This window comes from Mauremys mutica, chromosome 7 (assembly GCF_020497125.1).
Source record: "Mauremys mutica isolate MM-2020 ecotype Southern chromosome 7, ASM2049712v1, whole genome shotgun sequence".
Lineage (NCBI taxonomy): Eukaryota > Metazoa > Chordata > Testudines > Geoemydidae > Mauremys > Mauremys mutica.
In genome coordinates, this window is record NC_059078.1 from 125,213,024 (window position 1) to 125,237,633 (window position 24,610).

At 50.4% G+C, this 24,610-nt stretch overlaps 1 protein-coding gene across 3 annotated transcripts in view; it reads right to left on the bottom strand.

Moving 5' to 3' along the window:
- AS3MT (arsenite methyltransferase) overlaps window positions 1-21,091 on the bottom strand; it is a 32,319-nt gene extending 11,228 nt beyond the window's left edge. For 2 of the 3 annotated variants that reach the window (XM_045023824.1, XR_006581023.1), the window contains exons 1-10: window positions 20,983-21,091; window positions 20,476-20,516; window positions 15,403-15,530; window positions 14,391-14,541; window positions 13,319-13,455; window positions 11,829-11,898; window positions 10,521-10,602; window positions 7,769-7,900; window positions 5,134-5,276; window positions 4,312-4,440 (exon numbers count right to left, since the gene is read on the bottom strand). In XM_045023824.1, the coding sequence (XP_044879759.1) occupies window positions 4,312-4,440; window positions 5,134-5,276; window positions 7,769-7,900; window positions 10,521-10,602; window positions 11,829-11,898; window positions 13,319-13,455; window positions 14,391-14,541; window positions 15,403-15,530; window positions 20,476-20,516; window position 20,983 (1,014 nt within the window). In that variant the 5' untranslated portion in view covers window positions 20,984-21,091. Of the gene's footprint in view, window positions 1-4,311; window positions 4,515-5,133; window positions 5,277-7,768; window positions 7,901-10,520; window positions 10,603-11,828; window positions 11,899-13,318; window positions 13,456-14,390; window positions 14,542-15,402; window positions 15,531-20,475; window positions 20,517-20,982 lie in introns of all 3 variants that reach the window. The other variant, XR_006581024.1, reaches the window with a different exon arrangement.
- Between the last annotated feature and the right edge of the window lie 3,519 nt (window positions 21,092-24,610).

A 24,610-nucleotide genomic window follows, 5' to 3' on the forward strand; every position in this document is an offset into this window, starting at 1 on the left:
GGTGGAGCCAGCCGCAATAAGGGCTGGGTTCAGTATCTAGGGGTTCCTTTTCAACAATACAACACAAAACCGGCTCGAGCCCCCACCCAGTGACCTGGGACAATTACACACCGCCCCCTGGGTGCCTTTAAGAGGCAATACTTCCCCTCTCGCAAGCACAGAGTCTGAGGGTAGCAAACACTTTTAATAAGAGGAGGGAAGTAACAACATTAATTTGGGAAAACACTGCAACTAGGGCTCATAAACATAAACCATCAGCCCTCAGTCCAGCAACCCAAAAGTCCATATAACGAGGCCGTCCCATCTCTGCACCCCACTCACAGTTGCTATCCTTGGCCAGTGCCGCTCCAGAATTCAGAGGTTCATCCGCAGAGTTCACCTCCCACCCTGGGTTAGGAGGCACCCTTACACGCTCCCCTGCTCAGGCACTCACTCGTTGCCCCAACAGCCGATTGCTGCACCTCTCTGTGGGGCTCAGTTCTGGCCCTCTCCACCAGCCACCCAGCTGGCCACTCGCCAAGATGTCTTCACGGCCCTCCACTTAACACAGCTCTCGGTGATGTTAACTGTTAGTGGGGGAGCCTCACTGCTGGTGCACACTGGGCAGTCTCTTGCAATACACAAGCTGTCCCAAAGTAAGTAATACTTAGACCTAGGTATCAGTGATTTCAGCTCTGCAGTGTAACAAGACTCTCAACTGAGTCTAAATTAGCTCTTTTATTACACCGTGGTGAGAGGAAGGGTCAAATGGTGTCTAGGACCATTAAACAGGGCCCACACCACCAGGTACAAGTACCTGTCCCCATCCTCTCTCAACTCACTGGGCTTTGGAACCCATGTCCCCGGCCTAGCGAGTGCTGTTCAGCTGAGGGTGAGTCCCTCCATCGGGGTCTGCCAGGTACAGTTCTGCTGTGAACCTCAAGGCCCTGCTCTGCTGGCGAACGGGCCCCTTTTCTCTAAGTGCCCAATGGCAGGTCGTTATAGGGAGGACAGAGCCTACAGAACATCACTGCAAATAAACCTCCCTTCATCTGAAAAACATCTCCTGCTTGGAGAATGACAAGAGCATTCTCCCTTCCCCCAGCACACACAAGGCCACACTTCTAGGACACACAGCTGCTTGGCTTTATCATCTTCCCCTATCAATTATTCCCATTTCACGGACTCATGGCAAGTCTAAGGACTCGTCAGCCCATCTGCAGGCTGAAGGGAAGGTGACAGGAGGAGAAGAGCAGTTTCCAGCAGATAAAGCAGCTCTAAGCTGTGGAGTCAGGGTTGGCAGGCTAGGGTCAACCTCCCATGGAGCAAGCTGGATATGCATCTGCATGGGGTGTGGGTGAGGCAGCGAGCTGGCCTTCAGGAATGGAAGAACGTGCTGCAAAAAATCAGCACATGCTAACCCTAAATTAACAACAGCCTCCTACGTGGGGACACATGTTACTGGGGCATTGGCCTCTCAGCTCCCTCTCCCTAGTCAGAGCTCCAGAAAAGTCTCCTTGCGCTTCCCATCTGACAGCATGGGGAGTGGGGATGGGGGGGGTCCCTCACTCCAGATCAGCACTCTGATTTCCCCCTCCCCGCAGCTCAAAGATGTGCATTAGCATCTGGCAAAGCATCCCAGTTTCACACGCTCAAACATTTCTCCTTAAGGATCCCAAGCTGCCATCACAGTCTTAATTCCTGTACTTAAACCTCTTTCACTATTAACTCCTCAGGCTTTAAAAGGCACATTCAAACGCATGAGGATCTTACAGTTTGTAGAGCTGCTTTAGCCCAAATGGATCCCGAAGCACTTTGCAAACTGCAGCTGATACAGATGATATGCATGGAGCCGGGCAGGGAGGGGGGGTTGCGGGGGAGGAGGAGGATAGCTCAGTGGTTTGAGCATTGGCCTACTAAACCCAGGGCTGTGAGCTCAATCCTTGAGGGGGCCATTTAGGGATCTGGGGCAAAAATCTGTCAGGGATGGTACTTGGTCCTGCTGTGAAGGCAGGGGACTGGACTCAATGACCTTTCAAGGTCCCTTCCAGCTCTATGAGATAGGCACATCTCCATATATTAGTTCAGCCACCTCTGGTCAGGAGGGAAGGGGCAGATGTGCAATAGCACTAGATTATAATTTAGGACAGGAAGTGAATGCCGTAGCCAACTGAAATTACAGTGGGAATTTTGCAAGGTAGACTGTGATTAACTCACCACACAGAGGTTAACACCCTGGTACTTTGGAAAAATTCCTTGGCTTCTGTGAAGCATTGTTAGTCAGGACCTTGGGTTTATTAGCATCTCCAGCAGCACAGCACCCCCTAGCACCAAGTTTCAGCATTGAGACAGCAAACCCCTACCACTAGGCTAGGTCATAGGGTCCACACTGAGAGGGAAGCGCTCCCCCAGCTGAGTCACCAGCATTCCTTCCTACAGCAAGAGATAATCGCAGGGATTTCTATCTCCTTCCCTCATGAGCCCAAATCATCACTGGGGTAACTCCCTTGAGGGGTCCTGGGGGCTGTGTTTACTCTAGCTCCAGGGAGCATCGATAACGCAATTCAGCAAGGAAGCCGTAACACTGTCTGCACGTTCAACGGCAGTGGCAGAACAGCGAGGCTTGAATGCTGCTCAGCCGGAAGCAGCTCCTCTCTGCTCACAGGCACCCTCTGGCTCCTGCCAAAACAAAGAGGATTCCCAGTCCTGGCTTTACACACATGCCAAGAGCTCTCTGCCCGTCCCACCAGCCATTTCCTAAGTTGAATCACAGCACTTTATTTAGGCTGGCTGGAGCTCAGATTCGATCAAAGGAGGCATAATGCCAGCACCCCCCCTGCCAAGGCCATGGATGGCAGATGGGCTTAGGTGTGTTTGCTTAAGAGTCGCTACTGCACTCCCCAGGCTGTACAGAGCAGACATGTGTCTGCTTCTGGGCAAACCACCCACCTTCCCAAGAGGTCCCTGTGTTGGCAGGCTCAGTGGAGTGGCCAAGGAGGGAATGAACCTTGGAAAAAATCCCTCCGGTCCCTAGAAGGGCTCCTTCAAGTCACACCGAAGTCTGTGCTGGACCTGCTCAGTGGAGAACAGCAGGGATCAGGGCTGCCAGGCTGGCATCTCTCCCCAGCCCTGAATTCTGGATTGAAAAGAGATGCCTTCTCTGAGCCAGGTCTGCCAGAGAGAAGTCATTCTTTGATGTCCACAGCACCCTTCAACAGGGGGTCTCAGATAATTCAACCACAACCTCCTCCGAGGTCTGGAAACAAAGGCCTGGAGAGAAAAAGCAACTAGTCCAAGGCCACAGTGTGGGTCAGCGGCAGTGCCGGGTGGAGAAGCCAGAACTCCAGTCTTCCAATAATGCCTCTCCTCAGACGGCCCATCAGGGAAAAGTCAGCTTACGGTTTAGAGCTATCTAGGATGCAGTTATGAGCTGTACCAACATTCTGTGACACCTTCTGTTCCAGAACATCCCAGAGTGCTTTGCAACTTCGACCGATGTGCAAAGTAAGCCTATGGGGATTCCTTCCTCCGCCACTGAAATGCAACCGTCTCTGGGGCAGAACGTGGCTGCCAGTAAAAAGCCCAAGAAACATTACACAAGAACTGAAGGAAATGAAGCATGTTGTATCCAATGTATGTAGCAGGGGAAAAGTAAGGAACTATATGGGGGAGCAGGATCAAATTGACTGGGGTCAAGACCCCCAGCCATGTTAAAAGGGCCATGAGAGGATCTTTAATGGCCCATGAGGCCAGGATCTCAGTTTTACATCTTATATAATTAGACAGACACACCTGGAATAAATTATTTTGTTTGTGCATGGATGGAGCAAACTGTATTTCATTTGCACACACCTCCCCCACATCCTAATCCATCAGACCCTGTGCAGCTTCAAACCACTGCTCTGTGTTAGCCAGAGTGGGGTTAGCCCTGCTTATCACCAGAGAAGCTGACGCCGCGCCTTGCTCCTACCAGACTTTGCTTTGGAGACCTGCCTTAGCTAACTGGGTTGCTGTAGGGCTCTGCATGGCCCCACCTGAGCTGGGAAGGGCCCCACATCCAGACATGGGACAGGGAGAGGGAAGGAGGGAAAATTTGGAAGTTGGTTTGGCCCAGCTCTGCTCTGAGCTGGTCCCAGTTTGCCAGGAAGTGGACATCCAATGGGACCAGCTGACGCCATGAACTCTCCCCACTACCAGCCTCCATTCAGACCCCAACTGCGTTATTCACTGGCACATGTCATACGAAGCAGGGACGCTGAAGCCAGGAAAATCTGCCCATGTGGCACGAACAGGGAGACCTTAGGTATAGCAGCTGCCCAGCTTGTCACTAACCTTTACTTTTGCAGGACAACAGCCCCCAGGTGCCCTCCCTGCAGCCAGTCGGATCAGGAACTCCTCGGCAAACCTGGAGCTCTGTAAAATGGCTGCAGTTTCTGCATCCACTTCCACAACCTCCCCTTCCTGGGAAACAGAGGGGGCGTCACACACAGCCGAGAAGAACGCGGCAGGACCCAGCACCCACCACACGGCCAGCTCTGTAGTGAGACAGGGAGCAGGCTGGGGGGCACGTGCATTTGCAGTGCTGAAGGGAAGCCATCGAAGCAGGAGCCCCCAGTGCAGCAGCTCTGCAAATAACCCCACTGACCACCCACAGTCACTTTGGGATCTAGTTCAGAATCACGCTGCTTCTTTTCCCCAGGAGCCTCCCTTGATCTGCCCCAATCAAAACCACAGGCCCGGCCTCTCTACTCCCCTCCCCATTCATCCTGTGCTGGCCTCTTCTTGGTCCCATCACACAAACTTGCCGCTAGTGGCGCAAGAGCCGCCTTCTCTGCAGCTCCCGCCATCTGGAACGGCCACCCCATGTCTGGCCATCCTCTCTCCATTCCCTGCCACTCTTCCCCTGTGTTGAGTGTTTCTACGGTACAGGATGCTGCTCGATAAAGCTGCATTGCTGTATTTAGGACCCCCTCCGCTCGAGGCCCCTTCTGTACAGGGCTGCTGAGCAGCAGGCGGTGCCATGCTGCAATCACAGAGTGCAGAAGGGGAAGTATAAGCAAAGCCACGAGCTCTGGGCTTGGAGATCCAGCGCGGAGGTGCAGTAAAGCTGACACAGGCATGGCAATTAACTACGCCTGGGGGGCTTCCCTGTACCTTGAATGTGAAATTGGCATCAAACTCCAGCTCTTTCTCATGCCCAGTGATCCCGCCGTTGTAAATAACCTGGCACCGCTCGGCCGGGCCTTTCTTGGGTACTTTGAAGAGACGGAAAGTTGCAGAGACAAACTGACAGTCACCTGAAAGCAAAACACCAGGTGATCTTACACTGTTTAGTTCAGCATTAACCCACCTCTCCCAGCACCACAGTAATGAAGCATCTTCTCAGCACTGCAGGATTTCTCCACCCAGCACCTCTGGGAGTCTGGCAATATCATTGTCCCCTTTTTAAAGATGGGGAAACTGAGGTACAGAGTGAGGTAGTGATTTGCCATTGGTCATCTGATGAAACTGTGGCAGAGGTGGGATCAGTGCCCATCTCTCCCATGTCACAGTCTAGGGCAGTGGTCTCCAAACTTTTTATGCCCCAAATCACTTTTTTAATTTAAGGGCAACCCAGGATCTACCCCGCCCCTTCCCCAAGGCCCCGCCCCGCTCACTCCATCCCCCCAACTCTCCATCGCTCGCTCTCCCCCCACCCTCACTCATGTTCACCGGGTTGCGGCAGGGGGTTGGGGTTCAGGAGGGGGTGTGGGCTCCAGGCTGGGGCCGAGGGGTTCGCAGTGTGGGAGGGGGCTCTGGACTGAGCCTGGGGCAAGGGGTAGGGGTGCAGGAGGGGGTGAGGTAGATTGCAAGCTCTGAGAGGGAGTTTGGGTGCAGGAGGGGGTGGGCTTTGGGAGGGGGCTCCGGGCTGGGGTTTGGGGTACAGGAGGGGTTTGGGGTGCACTTACTGCAGGCGGCTCCCGGGCGGTGGTGTAGCAAGGCTAAGGCAGACTTCCTGCCTGCCCTGGCCCCACACTGTTCCCAGAAGGGGGCCAACGCACCCCTGTGGCCTGGCAGGTGGGAAGGGGGCACATGGTTCCAGGTGCTGCCCCTCTCTGCCAGCACCACCCCCTCAGCTCCCATTGGCTACAGTTCCCCATTCCCGGCCAATGGGAGCTACCGGGGCAGTGCTTGCAGGCAGGAGCAGCGTGATAAGACCCCTGCCCTTTCTCACCACCAGGCCGCAGGGCTGTGCTGGCCGCTTCCGGGAGCGGTGTGGGGCCGGGGCAGGGAGGGAGCGACCCTGCCTTAGCAGCAGCCCCATGACACCACCACTGATCGCGATCAATGGGGAGAGTCTCTAGGATCGACCAGCTGATTGCAATCGACTGGTTGGTGATCACAGGTCTAGGGCCTGAACGGCATATAACAGTGACGGCAGAGTAGTGAGAAAGCTGCTATGCAACTCATAGAATCTCAGGGTTGGAAGGGACCTCAGGAGGTCATCTAGTCCAACCCCCTTTTTTTTTAAAATATCTTCCCTTCTAGGTAATAATTGGAGATATACCAATCTCCTAGAACTGGAAGGGACCTTGAAAGGTCATCGAGTCCAGCCCCCTGCCTTCACTAGCAGGACCAATTTTTGCCCCAGATCCCTAAGTGGCCCCCTCAAGGATTGAACTCACAACCCTGGGTTTAGCAGGCCAATGCTCAAACCACTGAGCTATCCCTCCCCTTCCCTTAGAAGAACTCAAGTGCTTCTAAGGGTACATCTGCACAGCCGCTGGAGGTGTCATTTCCAGCTCAGGGAGATGAGCATGCACTAACTACGCACAGCTGTGGTGGGACAGACGAGCCACCTGAGTACACACCTAGGGTCTTGGAGGGGATCATACTCCAGCGGCAAGCCTCACGCATCAGTACCATTGTTCATTAAACTCCAGTCACTTAATTCTTACTGTTGGTGATGTGTGAGAGGGAAACCACCCCATGTGACTCTCAGATCCCAGGCTAAGTTTGCAGGGCTAGCAGCTAGAAAAGCCAGGAGTTTTGATCTGGAATCACTGACCCCCCAAACATGGCCCCTCATGATAGGTCCCACTTGTCAGAGAATGGAATTAAACTTTAAAAAGCGACCACATTCCATTCCACATCTGGCTGAGTTCCACTGAGGGCTGGGGTGATCCCTACCTGCCTCTCAGGGGTGCTGAGAGGCAGAACAGCTGCCTGGAAGGTGATCTGAGATCCTAGGACAAAGGGTGCTGTGGAAGGGCAAACTTGTTGCTAAAGACAAACAGCACATTGCTCTGGTTCATCCTGTGCTTTCTCACAGCCGTATTATGGGCTGGAGTATTTAGTCTTTTCTATTCTTGGGCTGGAAAAAAAAAAAGCCCCAATTGTCTCTTTTCTACATTTACATTTCCTATTGCCCACAGCAAGGGCTAGTCTCGGTGCTATCAAACAAAGTCAAGGCTCGTTGGGGCTGTGGTCAATGGCGCGCTCCCCGCTCAAGCATTGTTCACTTGCTGCAGACGACGGCACACGTAGATTGCAAGCTCTGCGGGGCAGGGACCGCCTTTTTATTTTGTGTTTTTACAGAGCCAAATGCAGTGGGGGCCCTGGTCCATCAGTGGGGCTTCCAGGGTATGTCTGCATTGCAGCTGGGAATGTGCTTTCCAGCCCTGGTAGACAGACTCTTGCTACCTGAGGCTACACCACTTTGCTTTATCCTAGAGCAGGACCATGGAACCCCAGCCCGTACTGATAGGGCGGACCAGGGATCAATGCTCTGTCCATGGCACTCACTCACCAACAACACTCTCCAGTTCCTTGTTATTGATGGTTATTCGGCTGGCGGTCACCAAGCGTGGTGGGCAGAATCCAACTTCCTCAGCAATTCTGTAGAGGTCCTTCCACCACAGGGCTCCTCCCAGGCACTCGCCTTGGATCACAGAGTAATTACACACATCGTGCAGCCAGCCACGCCAGGGCACAGTGAGCGGCACACAGGCTGCCGTCGGGTTTTTAATAGGGCTGTCGATTAATCGCAGTTAACTCATTCAATTAACTCAAAAAAATTATTCGTGATTAATCAGAGTTTTAATCGCACTGTTAAACAATAGAATACCAATTGAAAGTTATTAAATATTTTGGATGTTCTTCTACATTTTGGTATACATTGTATTCTGTGTTTTAACTGAAATCAGTGTATATTATTTTTTATTATAAATTTTTTTGCACTATAAAAATGATAAAATAAATTGTATTTTTCAGTTCACCTCATACAAGTACTGTAGTGCAATCTGTCGTGAAAGTGCAATTTACAAATGTAGATTTTTTTTGTAACATAACTGCACTCAAAAACAAAACAATGTAAAACTTCAGAGCCTACAAGTCCACTCTGTCCTACTTCTTGTTCAGCCAATTGCTAAGAAAAACAAGTTTGTTTACATTTTCAGGAGATAATGCTGCCCTCTTCTTATTTGCAATGACACCAGAAAGTGAGAACAGGCATTTGCATGGCACTTTTATAGCCAGCACCGCAAGGTATATAGGTACCAGATATGCTAAACATTTGTACGCCCCTTCATGCTTCGGCCATCATTCCAGAAGACGTGCTTCCTGTAGTAAGATGAAGCCCTGAAACATAACCTCGTGTCAGAGGCCCAGTCTGAGGCCTGAAGCCTGAACCAAAGTACTTTCAGGCATTGCTAAGCAAAAGCTGGGCTGTGAGCCAGAGGCAGGCCTCACTCACAGAAGAGGCGAGAAGAGGAACTTGTGCCAAGATGACATCAGGACACTCCACAGACATAACAAGGAATAGGCAGGTGCATCTAAAAGACAGGACAGCATGATGGATAGATCTGTTTGTCTGGAACTACATGATCAAAGGGGCGACAGCACCTAATGAGCCAAGGGGCTGTACCTCAGTACATCAATAAGGATGAGTTATCTGTCCTGTAACTGTATAAAAGTAGGTCCCGGAGTGCACATCTTTGTCCAGCCTACGGGACAGTAGAGTGTCCCGCCACTGACTGATCCGTGTCCATTGCCAGGGGGCACATATTCGTAGTATGTCCTGTAGAGTCTATAGGAAACTATTACTGTGCTTCATTTGACAATAAACCTGGCTCGGGTTCCTTCGTACCTTACTAGAGTCTGTGGTCTTTGGGGGTTCTCTCAGGGCTTGCTGTGTCAGCTATATGCACAGAGCCGGGGCAGCACACAGAGGGAACACACATGCAGCCGACTGTTATCATCGAACAAGAGCAGAGCACCGCACTGGCAGCTACCGACAACATTTCCATGCTCGTGACATTTGTTAAAAAAATAATGCATTAATTAAATTTGTGACTGAACTCCTTGGGGGAGAATTGTATGTCTCCTGCTCTGTTTTACCCGCATTCTGACATATATTTAATGTTATAGCAATCTCGGATGATGACCCAGCACATGTTCATTTTAAGAACACTTTCACTGCAGATTTGATAAAACGCAAAGAAGGTACCAATGTGAGATTTCTAAAATAGCTATAGCACTTGACGCAAGGTTTAAGAATCTGAAGTGCCTTCCAAAATCTGAGAGGGACGAGGCGTGGAGCATGCTTTGAGAAGTCTTAAAAAGAGCAACAGTCTGATAAGGAAACTTCAGAACCCTAACCACCAAAAAAGAAAATCAACTTCTGCTTGTGGCATCTGACTCATGATGAAAATGAACATGTGTCGGTCCAAACTGCTTTGGATTGTTATTGAGCAGAACCTGTCATCAGCAATGACACGTGTCCCCTGGAATGGTTGAAGCATGAAGACATATGAATTTTTAGCGCATCTGTCACGTAAATATCTTTTGATGCCGGCTACAACAATGCCATGAGAACGCATGTACTCACTTTCAGGTGACACTGTAAACAAGAAGCAGGCAGTATTATCTCCTGCAAATGTAAACAAACTTGTTTGTCTGAGCAACTGGATGAACAAGAAGAAGGACTGAGTGGACTTGCAGGCTCTAAAGTTTTACATTATTTTATTTTTGAATACAGTTTTTTTGTACATAATTCTACATTTGTAAGTTCAACTTTCATGATGAAGAGATTGCACTACAGTATTTGTATTAAGTGAATTGCAAAATACTATTTCTTTTGCTTTTTACAGTGCAAATACTTGTAATAAAAATAAAATATAAAGTGAGCACTGTGCACTTTGTATTCTGTGTTGTAACTGAAATCAATATATTTTAAAATGCAGAAAACATCCAAAAATATTTAAATAAATGGTATTCTATTATTGTTTGACATAGAGTGATTAATTTTTTTAATTGTTTGACAGCCCTAGTTTTTAAGTGAGCCACAGCACATGATGGGACAGGGCATTCTGGGAAATTCTATCAGTTCTGGGTAGAGATCTCATTCGGGAAAGTTTAAGGGTATCAGTTCCGGTTCCCAGGCACCTCAGACAAGAGGCAGCATGTGGGGAGGGGATCCTTCTAACCAGGTTCCTAACTTCCAGCCTCCAGCTCACACCATTAGTCCTCATTGCCTCAGATCAGGTAAGAAAATCACTCACCCCAGAGGACCCTGTGTTTCCTGATGTCCTCAGGCAGGTCACAGCTGGCATAGACATCGCTGAAATACATCTCTCCACCAGCCTGGAAAAGAGCCATGCTTAGCCACAGCAAGAGCTAAAAATGACACCAGCCCCTGATAAGAGACAGTATTTGCCAGAGAACATAGACAGGGCAGCTCGGCTGGGGCTGACCTTGCCGGCAACGCGATTGTCTAGTCCAGAGCTATTGTGTCTGCCCGAGCATTCCTGGCCAGCGCACCCAGACAGCCCAATTAGTCAAGGTCTCCAAGCTAATCAATTAAGAGCAATAACCCCCTCTGCCCCACCACCTTTGGCTCTACCCAGATTAAATTCCACCATCACCCTCATTTTGTTTCATAAGCTGAGTGTGAACATGATGCTCGGGGACGGAGGGGCTGAGATCACAGGCATATTGCAGACAGGTGCTGGGCAAGATTCCCTGACAGCTCTGGCAATACAGCCCAATCCTGCCCTGCAGCACCCGCTGCTGGCCCAATCCTGGGGCCCCCTTAACCTGTCCGTCTGGGCCTCATGGGCAAAGACTTCCAATTGTGAGCTACTAACTATTTGATGGTGGAGAGGACATGAACAAAAGGAGAGCAAGGGAGCAAAGCAGTCACTGGTTCAGACCAATGGTCCATCTAGACCAGTATCCCATCTCTGGCGGTGGCTAGTACCACTGCTTCAGAGGAAGGTGGAAAAATGGACAGTTATGGAACAATCTGCCTAGAAAGGGAGTCTCTCATCACCTGCTCATAAGTTAGCGGCTGGCTTCTCCTTTCATCATTCATATAAACATCTAACCGTTTCTTGGACTCTGTTAAGCTCTTGACTTCAGTGATACCTTGCAGAACTCATTGTCACAAGGTAACTGATCATTATGCTAAAGGTATTCCAATCTTTAATGTGTTGTTTTTCTGTGGTCACTGGTCGCCCCCCTGGTTTATAACCGTAGGAGAACAGATGCCCATTGTTAGTCTGAGTACCTCTATTGCCTCCCTACTGTCATGCAGGGTGAAATCCTGCCAACTTGAAGATAAAGGCAAAACTCCCGCTGACTTCAATGCAGCCAGGATCTCTCCCTCCCTCCCCCATCTCCCAAGCCCCAGAGTTCTTTATCTCTCCTCATATGGAAGTCTCTCTGGGCCTGTGCTGCATTTTGCTGCCTGTCTGTGGACTCCTTGCACCCCAAAAGGCAGGATGGGATCCAGTGTTGCTCCCCAAACCCCATCATGATCTCTCTCTCACACATACACACACAGAGCGCATGCCCTGCTCTGGGGTTACCTTTAGCACTCGATAGGCCTCCTGCAGGACTGCTCTCTTATCAGGCGAGAGGTTAATCACGCAGTTTGAGCTAGACAGGAGATAAAAGCTCAGTGAGGCACCAGAAGGAGGAAAGCAATGTGGGTTTTAGTCAGGCTAGAACAAATGGCTAGGCCCGACCTTGCAGCTGGGCAAGGCGGCAGCTTTTGATCTGGAACACTGGCAGGGAGTAACAGATGCCTGGACACCTTTCACATCCCCCAAAGGAGACTGGAGGGTCCTCAGCCATCCTTCAGCAAGCCTCAAGGAGTGTTTGCAGAGTCTAGGCTGGCTGATATGATCTAAATTAGTGACGGAGAAGACCCACTAGTCTACCCCCCCCACCCACCCCAAACAGGCTAGGGCAGGAGTGTTGCCTGCAGATCAGTGTATTCCCTAGTACATCATACTATCTGTGTTTAAACCCACATCAAACCCTCGCTCTCGCTATTTGGGGCTGCACTCCTCATTTGAGACCCTGTACTTAAAGGGCCCTTTTCAGGTTAAGAACATCTTCTTAGCTGTGATAATACCAGGGGTGCCATTTCAGATTTGAGGGTGGGGGGCGGAAGGGGCCAACTTTAACTGTGATTCCAAGGGCTACTTAGGCACCTGAAAACTCTAAGGTTTTTTTTTTTTTGCAGATAATAATTTAGAAATTAGCTGTCAGGCGCACTGTATCTAATTCCTATAGATAAAAAAGAGGATTTAACAAATATTAGACCCACTCAACTCTAATACTAACATGTTCTCACATCTTGTGTCAAGTCACCTAAGGAACACTGGTTAGGTTTAAAATTGTAATGTATATTCTTTGTTACTAACTCTTGAATACAACAACTGAAACAATTGTACAAAAATCTAAATTACTTTCTATCACTTTTTTGCAGTTCACCAAGCTTGGAATAGATCATTTAACTTTGGGAACATCCTACTAGGGCAGGGGTGGGCAAACTTTTTGGTCCGAGGGCCACATTGGGGTTGCGAAACTGTATGGAGGGCCGGGTAGGGAACAAATAGCCTGGCCTCCCCAAACACCCTGGCCCCCACCCCCTATTTGCCCCCTCCCACTTCCCACCTCCTGACTTCCCCCCTCAGAGCCCCCAAACCATCCAACCCCCCCTGCTCCCTGTCCCCTGACCGCCCCCTCCCAGGAGCGCCCCATATCCACCCTGCTCCCTGTCCCGACTGCCCAGACCCCTATCCACACCCCTGCCCCCGACAAGCCCCCCAGGACTCCCACGCCTATCCAACCCCCTGTTACCTGTCCCCTGACCACCCCCTCAAACCTCCACCCCATCCAACCGCCCCCTGCTCCCTGTCCCCTGACCGCCCCCCGGGACTCCCCACCCCTATACAACCCCCCTGTCCCCTGACACCCCCCAACCAGGGACATGATTCACTGATGCACAAGAAACAAGTACCTAACCTATTGTATAGACCCCTGCAGGAGCTCTGAGAATGGTACTCACATAACTATATCATAACTCTCATCTTTAAGGCCAGCATCTCCCAGCTTTTCCATGTAGCCATGGATGAAGTCCACGTTAGGCACCTGGTAGCCAAATTTCTTCATGTGATAGTCAATGTGCTTCTTTGCCACTTCTACCTGGAGGAGGAAAACAAATAAGCAGGCTGTAAACTACATAAACTCTTTAAAGTGTTTCTAAAGTATCTTCCCTTTCATGCGCCAGAGGGCCTACATATTCTCATTAGGGCCCTAAGCATCTCTCTTTATTTCCTCCCAACCCCAGCCATTTTGAGTCCTAGATCATGGCTACCAAATCTCCTGGCCAAAGAAGAACAGATGGGATTCCTTACAGAGTCCAACAAATGGCAAGACGAAGTCTCGTACTGGCCAGGGATACGGTGGGTGAGGAGTGTCTCTATTTGATCAACAAAGCATGGGACTGGCAAAGCTTTTGATCAACGTAAAGCCCAGCAAGGGGCTGTGCACATTGTCTTCACCACAGCACGCTCTGGGAAGGTAGGGAAGAGACCAGCACTCATACCAGTGTCTCATGCCTGATGGTGCAGGGTATTTTCCCTGCATCCCCCCCCATACAGGATATCACATGCTGCACGATGGTCTGGAAGGTGGAAGGAGTGAGACAATAAATGGCAAAATACATTTACCCCATTTCCACACACAGGTCTTTAACAGGGCTAGAAGAAGCTACGAGTGGGGAAATTACTTCTCTCAGTGACTCTATCAAAGCAGGATTCTCAATGACCAAGCAGCTAAAAAACAATCATTCAGTGCTTTGCATTACGGGTACTTAAACCCGACCCACATGTGCACTGCATTAAAACCTTGTAGCTTGCATGAAGATAAGATTATTAAAAGCAAATAGCTAAGGTTACTACCTGCGTGCAGCTGAACCCCTACACCGGACAGTCCCCATATACCAAAGGATCAGCTTTGAACTCTAAGCACCATGCAGTTCCGCCTTGGTGGGAAGAAGTTATTTTCGCTTCCAAAGCTGAGAGCCATGAAGATAAAGACCTGGACTTTCATTACCACTATTCAATTCGGAAACATACCTGGGTGTCGGTCATGTCTATTCCAGTGACATGCCCTTTCTCCCCAACTAGTTTACTCAGCATATAGCAATCCCTGCCACTCCCACTCCCCAGATCCAATATCCAACAGGTCTCCAGGCACTCTGGGATCACCAGGCCGCAGCCATAGTACCTAAGGGAAGAAACTCTCAAGATCAGTGATTCTGGAACCACGGAGTCTCACCACACCTCAGCATGCAAGGGAAGGGCATTTTCAGATGGGGCATTTTCAGATGGTGTCATGGAGAGCAAATCATCAGGAACACACAACTCACGTATGCAGATATGGATTAATTAAGCCTTGCTGCTTATCTCCATTTTATATTGGGCAAACTGAGGCACTCAGATGTGTGATCTGCCCAAAGGCTCTCGGTGAACAAAGAAAATGACAGGCCAAGGAAATCATTTGCTGGTCGAACATCCTGTAGCCAGACCTTGGAGATTAGAGCAAAGGTTTTCACCAGAACAGCTAATGGATTTCTGATAGGGGATGTATGAACTATAAGGAGAGTGACAGTTTTATGTCTATTAGCTTATCTTTTCATCTTCAGATTTGAATGGACAGGGTTTATGGGGAGCTTTTTACCTTTAATGTTCTTTCTATTAATTTTTCCTAACAGTTGCTGCTCATTGTAACTTTAAATTAATGACTTTGTGTGTAGAAATGGTTACTAAGGTTGATTGGAATTAACTGATTCATTTTAAAGCTCCAAACTGCATTAATTTGTTTCTCTCTCATTAATTTGTTCTCTGCATTAATTTGTTTCTCTCTGCCTCTGCATTTGGCAGGAATTTCTCCTTTGAGCTGGCAACTTCCAGGCCTCAAGGACTGCGGTGGAGGTAGGCTGCCTCCAGCTGGGAAGTTATGAGAGACTTACAAGGATAAACTGGCTACTTTCTTCCCCATTGTATTCTCTGGATAGAATGACTCCGCTGGGCTGAGGCTGTTTCAGTGAGTAAAGTGCTATTAGAGCATCAATTGTCAATTCTTTACCTTGACACAACATCATCATGGACACACTTCAGAGCCTCCTTTATGAACGTGGGCAAAGGCCTAGCCAAGGTGACGCAGGCGTTGGTTTGCAGATCCTCTGATTTCTGCAACTCTTTACCATAATAATCCTGAGATGGGAACACAAAAAGTCCGTATGTCTCCATAGCACACCAGAGCCTAGTTACTGCCCTGCTCTCACCCTGGGGTTACTCTTGCTCCTCTTTGCAGGGAGGATGGTCTGCCCCCAGCCTGCAATACTGAGAACCCACCTAGACAGCAGATGAATCTTCTGGACAATTTCCTCCTCTGACCCTTATAAATTATGAGGTACCATTACTAATTATCCAATCTGCCATTGACAAAACACCAGCCCAAAGATATATATAAATCACAGCAGTACTGATATAGCACTTACATAGCACTTCTCCGCTCTTGATCTCAAAGCGCTTTGGATGTATATTATTATCCCTGTTTGGCAGGTAGCAGTCCCCCAAATTTCATCTCCCTCAGCTACCTCCTGGCGATTACTTCTCAGACTTGTAGCAATTTACAGTCATACCTAGCTCCAATGGTCGATAATCTATTCAGATTGATTACTGGGACTTCCCCCCATAACATCAAAGTGCATATTCTATTAATAGATATTCTGTGGGATGGGAAGACCAAAGCCCTACAGCTAGACTTGTTCATGCATTTGCTCTCCATCCTATGTACCACCTTCTGTTTGGAAGTTACTAAAAAGCCCCCACTCCCAGTAACAATGGTGGCTGTATGGGATGGATCATGACAGAAGACTGTCATTGTGGGAAGGACCAAACCATCACAAGGACCAGCTAGCCAGCCAGCCACCTTGGGCCCTCAACGTCCTAGTGACAATTCCCTGCCCTACGAGGAGTCAGGCAGACAGACTCACATGGCAGTGAGTAAACAGCCCCAAATCCTGAGAAGGAGGTAAGCAAGCCATGCTGACAGGGAGGAGCCCATATCTCAGGGGAACAGGCATGGCAGAACTGAGATGGGAGGGACATAGAATCATAGAAGTATAGGACTGGAAGGGAATTTGAGAGGTTATCTAGTCCAGTCCTCTGCACCCAAGGGAGGACTACATACCGTATTGTCCCGAGTATAGGCCGCACTTTTTTCCCCTAATTTAAGTCTTTAAATTAGGGGTGCGGCCTATAATCAGGAACTTAAAAAAAAAAACAATAAAAATACTTAAAATCCCAGCCGCGGCCGGGAATCAGAGCGCTCTGGGCTGCCCGTGGCGGCGGGGAGCCCAGAGCCTTTTAAATCCCAGCCGCGGCGGGGAATCAGAGCGCTCTGGGCTGCCCGCCGTGGCGGGGAGCCCAGAGCCTTTTAAATCCCAGCCGCGGCCGGGACTCAGAGCGCTCTGGGCTGCCCGCCGCGGCGGGGAGCCCAGAGCCCTTTCAATCCCAGCCGCGGCGGGGACTCAGAGGGCTCTGGGCTGCCCGCCGCGGCGGGGAGCCCAGAGCCTTTTAAATCCCCGCCGCGGCGGGGACTCCGCGGGCTCTGGGCTGCCCGCCGCGGCGGGGAGCCCAGAGCCCTTTAAATCCCAGCCGCGGCGGGGACTCCGTGCGCTCTGGGCTGCCCGCAGCGGCGGGGAGCCCAGAGCCATTTAAATCCCAGCCGCGGCGGGGATTGAAAGAGCTCTGGGCTCCCCGCCGCAGCGGGCAGCCTAGAGCCCTCTGAGTCCCGGCCGCGGCTGGGATTTTAAGGGCTCTGGGCTCCCCGCCGCGGGGGGCAGGCCAGAGCGCTCTGTGTCCGCGCCGCGGCTGGGATTTAAAGAGCTCTGGGCTCCCCGCCGCGGCGGGCAGCCCGGAGCCCTCTGAGTCCCCGCCGCGGCTGGGATTGAAAGAGCTCTGGGCTCCCCGCCGCAGCGGGCAGCCCAGAGCGCTCTGATTCCCCGCCGCGGCTGGGTTTTAAAGAGCTCTGGGCTCCCCGCCGCAGCGGGCAGCCCAGAGCCCTCTGAGTCCCGGCCGCGGCTGAGATTTTCTTTAAGTTAAAAAAGGTTAAAAATTTAATTTTTTTAAAATAGCACCAAACTTTAAGGGTGCGGCTTATAATCAGGAGCGGCCTATACTCGGAACAATACGGTAATAGCTAGACAATTCCTGACAGGTGTTTGTCTAATCTGTTCTTAAAAACCTCCAATGACGGAGATTCCATAACCTCTCTAGACAATTTGTTCCAGTACCCTAACCACCCTGACAATTCGGAAGTTTTTCCTAATGTCCAACCTAATCCTCCCTTCCTGCGACTTAAGCCCATTGTTTCTTGGCCTATCCTCAGATGTTAACAAGAACAATTGTTCACCCTCCTCCTTGTAACAACCTTTTATGTACTTGAAAACTGTTATCATGTCCCCTCTCAGTCTTCTCTTCTCCAGACTAAACAAACCCAATTTCTTCAATCTTTAAGAACATAAGAATGCCCATGATGGGTCAGACCAATGGCCCATCCAGTCCAGTATCCTGTCTTCCAACAGTGGCCAATACAAGGTGCCACAGAGGGAATGAACAGAACAAGAAATCATCCAGTGACTCATCCCGTTGCCCATTCCCAGCTTCTGGCAAACAGAAGCTAGGGACACCTCAGAACATGGTTTTGCATCCCTGTTCATCCTGGCTAATAGCCACTGATGGACCTATCCCCCATGAACTTTAGTTCTTTTTTGAATCCTTGGCCTTCACCACATGCTCTGGCAAAGAGTTCCACAGGTTGACTGTGGGTTGTGTGAAGAAATACTTCCTTTTGTTTGTTTGTTTTAAACCTGCTGATTAATTTCATTTGGTGACCCTTAGTTCTTGTGTTAGGAGAAGGAGTAAACACCATTTTCTTGTTTATTTGCTCAACACCAGTCATGATTTTATAGACCTCTATCATATCCCTCCTTAGTCATCTCTTTTCCAAGATGAAAAGTCCAGTCTTATTAATCTCTCTTCATATGGAAGCTGTTCCATACCCTAAATCATTTTTGTTGTCCTTTTCTGAACCTTTTCCAATTCCAATATATCTTTTTTGAGATTGGTCAACCAGATTTGCAAGCAGCATTCAAGCTGTGGGCATACCATGGATTTATATAGAGGCAATATATTTTCTGTCTTATTTTTTATCCCTTTCCTAATGATTCCCAACATTCTGATAGCATTTTTGACTGCCACTGGACATTGAGTGGATGTTTTCAGAGCACTATCCACAGTGAGTCCAAGATCTGTTTCTTGAGTGGTAACAGCTAATTTAGACCCCTTCATTTATATGTACAGTTGGGATTATGTTTTCCAATGTGCATTACTTTGCTCATAGGTCATGTTTTCTAGACCTTTAATAATTTTTGTTGCTCTCCTCTAGATTTTGTCCAATTTGTCCACATCTTTCCTGAAATGTGGCACCCAGAACTGGACACAATACTCCATTGAGGCCTTATCAGCATGGAATGGAGCAGAAGAATTACTACTCATGTTTTGCTTACAACACTCCTGTTAATACATCCCAGAATAATGTTTGCTTTTTTTGTAACAGAGTTACACTGCTGACTCATATTGTTACACTGTGATCCACTATGACCCCTAGATCGCTTTCCGCAGTACTCCTGCCTAGGAAGTCATTTCCCATTTTGTATGTGTGCAATTCATTGTTCCTTCTTACGTGGAGCACTTTGCATTTGTCTTTATTGAATTTCATCCTATTGACTTCAGACCATTTCTCCAGTTTGTCCAGATCATTTTGAATTTTAATCCTATCCTCCAAAGCACTTGCAACCCCTCCCAGCTTGGTATCGTCCACAAACTTTATAAGTGTACTCTCTATGCCATTATCTAAATCATTGATGAAGATATTGAACAGAACCAGACCTAGGACCGATCCCTGCCAGACCCCACTCAATATGCCCTTCCAGCTTGACTGTGAACCACTGATGATTACTCTCTGGGAACGGTTTTCCAACCAGTTATGCACCCACCTTATAACAACTCCCTCTAGTTTGTATTGTCCTAGTTTGTTTATGAGAGGGTCATGAGAGACAGTATGAAAAACCTTACTAAAGTCAAGATATACCACGTCTATTGCTTCCTCCCTATCTATGAGGCTTGTTACCTTGTCAAAGAAAGCTGTTAGGTTGGCTCGACATGATTTGTTCTTGACAAATCCATGCTGTTACTTATCCCTTTATCTTCTACCTGTTCGCAAACTGACTACTTGATTATTTGTTCTATTATCTTTCTGAGTACTGAAGCTAAGCTGACTGATCTGTAATTTTCCAGGTTGTCCTCACCCTCCTCCCCCTTTTTTATTTTTTAAATACATGGGCCCTATATTTGCCCTCTTCCAGTCCTCTGGATTCTCTCCTGTCTTCCATGAGTTTTTGAAGATAGTCACTAACGGCCAGTTAGCAACTTGAGTATTCTCAGATGTATTCCATCAGGGAGGGAGCACCCAGGGACTTGGGTCATGGTGGAGGGTATAAGAGGCTTGCGGAGGCTGAGCCTCCCCAAACAGGGCAAGAAATGCTGGATACAGGGCACCCCCTTTGGAGGCATGCCGGCCCCACTGCCTTTGGAGCGTGACCACCGGAAGCTCCCAAGAAGTGGGGGAGCCACCGGCGCCCAGACTGTGGCCCTGCCGCACTCCACCAGCACTCGGCCTCTTGTCTCCAATACCCTGCCCTCATTCAGCCTCTTCCCCCCGAGGCCTGACCCCCCCTCCTGCCGCTTGTGCCTCGCCAGGAGAGGGGTTGGAGAGGCGCGAGCAGCAGGCCAAGGGGATCTTGGTGAAGGAGAGGAACAAGCAGGGATAGGAAGAGGTGGAGTGGGGCAGCCTGGGGGAGAAGAGGCCGAGCGAAATCAGAGCAGAAGGCGGGGCCACAGTCCAAGCCCCACTCCCATTTCTAGGGAGCTTCCAGCATTCGCACCCAGCCTCCCCGAACGCAAGAGCAACGCGCTGCCTATGGCTCAGGTGTAATGTGTGGGGGGGAGAGGAGGGCAGCTGGAGTCAATGAGGCAAGCTCCAGTGCAGGGTAGGCCCTCGCAGTGCCCTTGCCTTCATCCCAGCTCTTACCTGCACCTCTCTGTAAATCTGCTCTCCAGACGGGGCAGCCACTGCAATGAGAACAACCAGAAGCCTGGGTCAGGGGACCTGATGCTACAGTGACGGGCGCCAGCCTCGAGCCCACATAGAGAGTGGCACCAAGCAAGCACCCCTAACTGCCCAGGGGAATGCTGTGCTGGGGGGGACCCCGCAACACCTCCTGGGGGGGGCAAACCCCTAGCCCGCAAGACAACCCCTCCTCCACCCAGAGACCCTCCCCCAACCCTGTCCTGCTGGGACCCCCTCCCACCAGAGAGCCTCCCTCCCTCCCCTGTCCTGCTGGGACCCCCTCCCACCAGAGAGCCTCCCTCCCCAGTTCTGCTGGGACCCCTCCCACCAGAGAGCCTCCCTCCCTCCCCAGTCCTGCTGGGACCCCTCCCACCAGAGAGCCCCCGCCCCGCCAAGACCCCCCTCCCCGGGCGAAATGGCCCCAGGCGACGCCCCGAGGGCGCGGGCCCCGCCCCCAGCGGCACGTACTGCTCGCAACTGCAGCTGCACTGACGGACAGCGGACTCTGCCCCCGCCCCGCGATAGGGTCAGGGGCGGGCTACGAGAGAGGCGGGACTTCCGCTTCCGGAGGGGGCGGCGCTAGGGAACCCTCCAGGGAGGCACCCGCCCATCTCTGTGCCCTCACCCCGCCCCCAGCCCCGCCCCCCTATGTTCCCCAGCCCCGCCCCAACCCCGCCCCTTCTCAGCCCCGCCCCTCTGTTCCCTCACCCACCCCACCCCCTTCTCAGCCCCGCCCCTCTGTTCCCCGCCCCAGCCCCGCCCCCTGGCCCCTCATTCCCCTCAGTCTGGCCCAGCCCCACGCGCTGGGCTGCCCAGCTCAGTGAGCGCCGTGCCAAGGCCGCCACGTGCCATGCAGTGATGTGGTTCCTTGTGCCCCCCCCCCGCAGACCCCGCCCGCTCCGGCTGCAGCACAGCAGGGCACATGCTTGGCGGGATCTGGGCTCGCCCCCCAGGCCAGGGGCCCATTCTGCACTCCCCTCCCATGACCCCCGCCCCTGGCTTCAGTGCGAGTCAGTGGGGAATTGGGACCATGTGACCTTAGGCCCCAGCCACCGCCAGGCACCCAAGGGCAGGATTCAGCGGGAAGGGCTGGCCCAGCAACCCTATTCTTCACTCCCCAGAGCACACCGAGGAGATCCCAGCCTGGAGTGCTGGTTTCCTGGGCCAGCATAGGAAGCACATTCACCCCAGGCAATGAAGCAGCCTGTGGTGCTTTGCAATGATGCCATGGCTGAGTTAGGAACTCTGGTGATGGTGTCTGGAGGGAATCCAGTTCTCCGCATCTACTGGAAAGGTGGTGGTGGTGATGTAGCACCTTGGAGCCAACAGGCATGTGACATTTTGGGGATCACCCAGACACATAAAGGGTTCTGTCAGCACCTGCCCTGTAACCCTGGGGTGCCTTAATGCAACTATGGCTCAGATCCCAGTAGCCAGCCCACAAGCAAAAGGTCTCACCCTGATGTCCAGCAGCCTCGTTATTCCCTGTAGGGTAACACCAACAGCCCTTAATCCCAGGTCTCCCCAAATTTGACCTTCCGTGTTCTTAACTGCCAGAGCCTCAAACTTTTCCCCTCCAGGTCATCATCCCCGAAGGTGTGAAACCAGCCCTCAGATACCAGTTTACTTTGGTACACACCCCACAGTTTGCACAACAGAGACCTGCTTGGGGGTAAAAATAATCAAAAAGTTCATTTAATAGAATAACCACATCCTCAGTGACGTAACAGCAGTTGAAATCGTAAGCCTGTCCCTCAGTTTCTGGAAGACTTCAGTTTCAAGTCTCCCTTTCCCTTCCCCCATTTTTTGGGGGGTCCCTCCTGGCACCGTGACTCATGATCAAGGTTACATTCTAGTCATGGGTATTTTTAGTAAAAGTCATGGATAGGTCACAGGCAGTAAACAAAAATTCACGGCCCATGACCTGTCAATGACTTGTACTATATACCCCTGACTAAACTTGGGCCAAGGGGCTGCGGGGTGCTCTGTGGGGGCAGTCTGGGGGCACCACGAGTAATGGGGGGGAGGCAGGTGGTGGCATGCAACCCGGAACCCCTGCTGATGTTGAGGGGAGGCAGGGGCAGCACGTAGCCTGGGAATCCTGCTGATGCTGGGGGGGAACGGGTGGCGGCGTGTGGCCCGGGACCACTGCAGGGGGGGAACTGCAACCAGTGGGGAGTTGCGGGGGTGGTATCTGCAGGCAGGGGCAGCACACACAGCTCCCTGGCATGGGGAGAAACATTGCAAGGGGAAATTGGTGAAGGAAAGTCCTTGACCTCCACATTCAATAACTAGCCTGCCTAGGGTCTGGAATTTCAGGGCAGCAGCTGTTGCAGTTTTAGTACGAGTCAAGATAATTTTTGGTTTTAAAAAGCAGGTGTCAGCACTTGTAGGGACTTGGAGCTAAATTCTCCTCTCAGATCTGCATGCACAGCTCCCAGTTAGGCCACTGGAGTTAACCAGGTGTGGCACTGGTGAGGCCACATCTGGAGTACTGTGTCCAGTTTTGGGCCCCACACTACAAGAAGGATGTGGAAAAATTGGAAAGAGTCCAGCGGAGGGCAACAAAAATTATTAGGGGGCTGAAACACATGGCTTATGAGGAGAGGTTGAGGGAACTGGGATTGTTTAGTCTGCAGAAGAGAAGAATGAGGGGGGATTTGACAGCTGCTTTCAACTACCTGAAAGGGAGGGTTCCAAAGAGGATGGTTCTAGACTGTTCTCAGTGGTACCTGATGACAGAACAAGGAGTAATGGTCTCAAGTTGCAGTGGGGGAGGTTTAGGTTGGATATTAGGAAAAACTATTTCACTAGGAGGGTGGTGAAGCACTGCAATGGGTTACCTAGGGAGGTGGTGGAATCTCCTTCCTTAGAGGTTTTTAAGGCCTGGCTTGACAAAGCCCTGGCTGGGATGATTTAGTTGGGGATTGGTCCTGCTTTGAGCAGAGGGTTGGACTAGATGACCTTCCAACCCTGATATTCTAGGATTCTAAGGGCAGAATGCTGAATGAGCTGTGGTGTGTCAGAGGCCCAAGGAAAGGTTAATCTGCTCTCAGTAGTTGCTAGGTAAGCATCCTGCTCAGGATCACTGATTAGCCAATGAGTTTGTTCTAATAATGGCTTCCATTGGTCAAGTGTGCATCATTCAATATCATCCAAGGGACAGCTAGATGCAGGTGATGCTCTGGAACAAATCAGAATATGCCTGCTGGTGCAACTGAATTTAGCGCTGCATAAAAACCAGCTATTTTTAAATTCCTCTCTGGGCTTTTCTTAACAATTAACCTAACACACCATGTGCAGAAGGAGCAAGCAAAATACAAGATATAGCACTAACTGTCAACCTATTTGGGCCATTGGATCTGACAGCATCCTCTGGACTAGTCCTCCTGAGCAGCTATCTACAGCACTGTACTGTAATGACACCCTCACTATAGGCTTTGTATTAAAAAAAGAGATTAAAAATATCTAAATAGGAATATAAATCTCAGAATTAAAAAACAAAATCAAAACAGCACATGTGTTTTTTAAACCTTCCTCTGCCATGTGGAAAGCCCAACCTAACTGCACTGCATTGTGCAGGAGACTCACAAGTGAAACTGACTTTTGAAACAGACCCAAAGGAAAGCTCTGCATACATAGGTGCTGGAACTAGGGGTGCTGCAGCATCCCCTGGCTTGAAGTGATTTCCATGATGTACAGGGTTTACAGTTTGGTTCAATGGCTCTCAGCTCCTTGTTCCAGCACCCCGTCTGCACAGCTCGAAAGCCTGTCTTGTTCCCCCCTACAAGCAGGTCTTGTCTCTCTCTATAGAAACATCATCCCATAGAAATATTTCATCTCATCTCACTGATCAAGCTGCATGCAATTTTAAAAAGTGATGACAAGCACACTCAGTGAATAAAGTGCTTCTCCTATGAGTAAGTGGAGAGGCTATTTAGCGACATGGGAAAGCAATATACAAAAAAACCAGCAACCACCATACAGCATATTTGTCTTGGGCCCAAATTAAAGTCAATGGGAGCTTTGCCACGGACTTTAATGGAAGCAGGTCCATGGATGGCATCCTTTAAACACACTATTAGTATCTCACAGC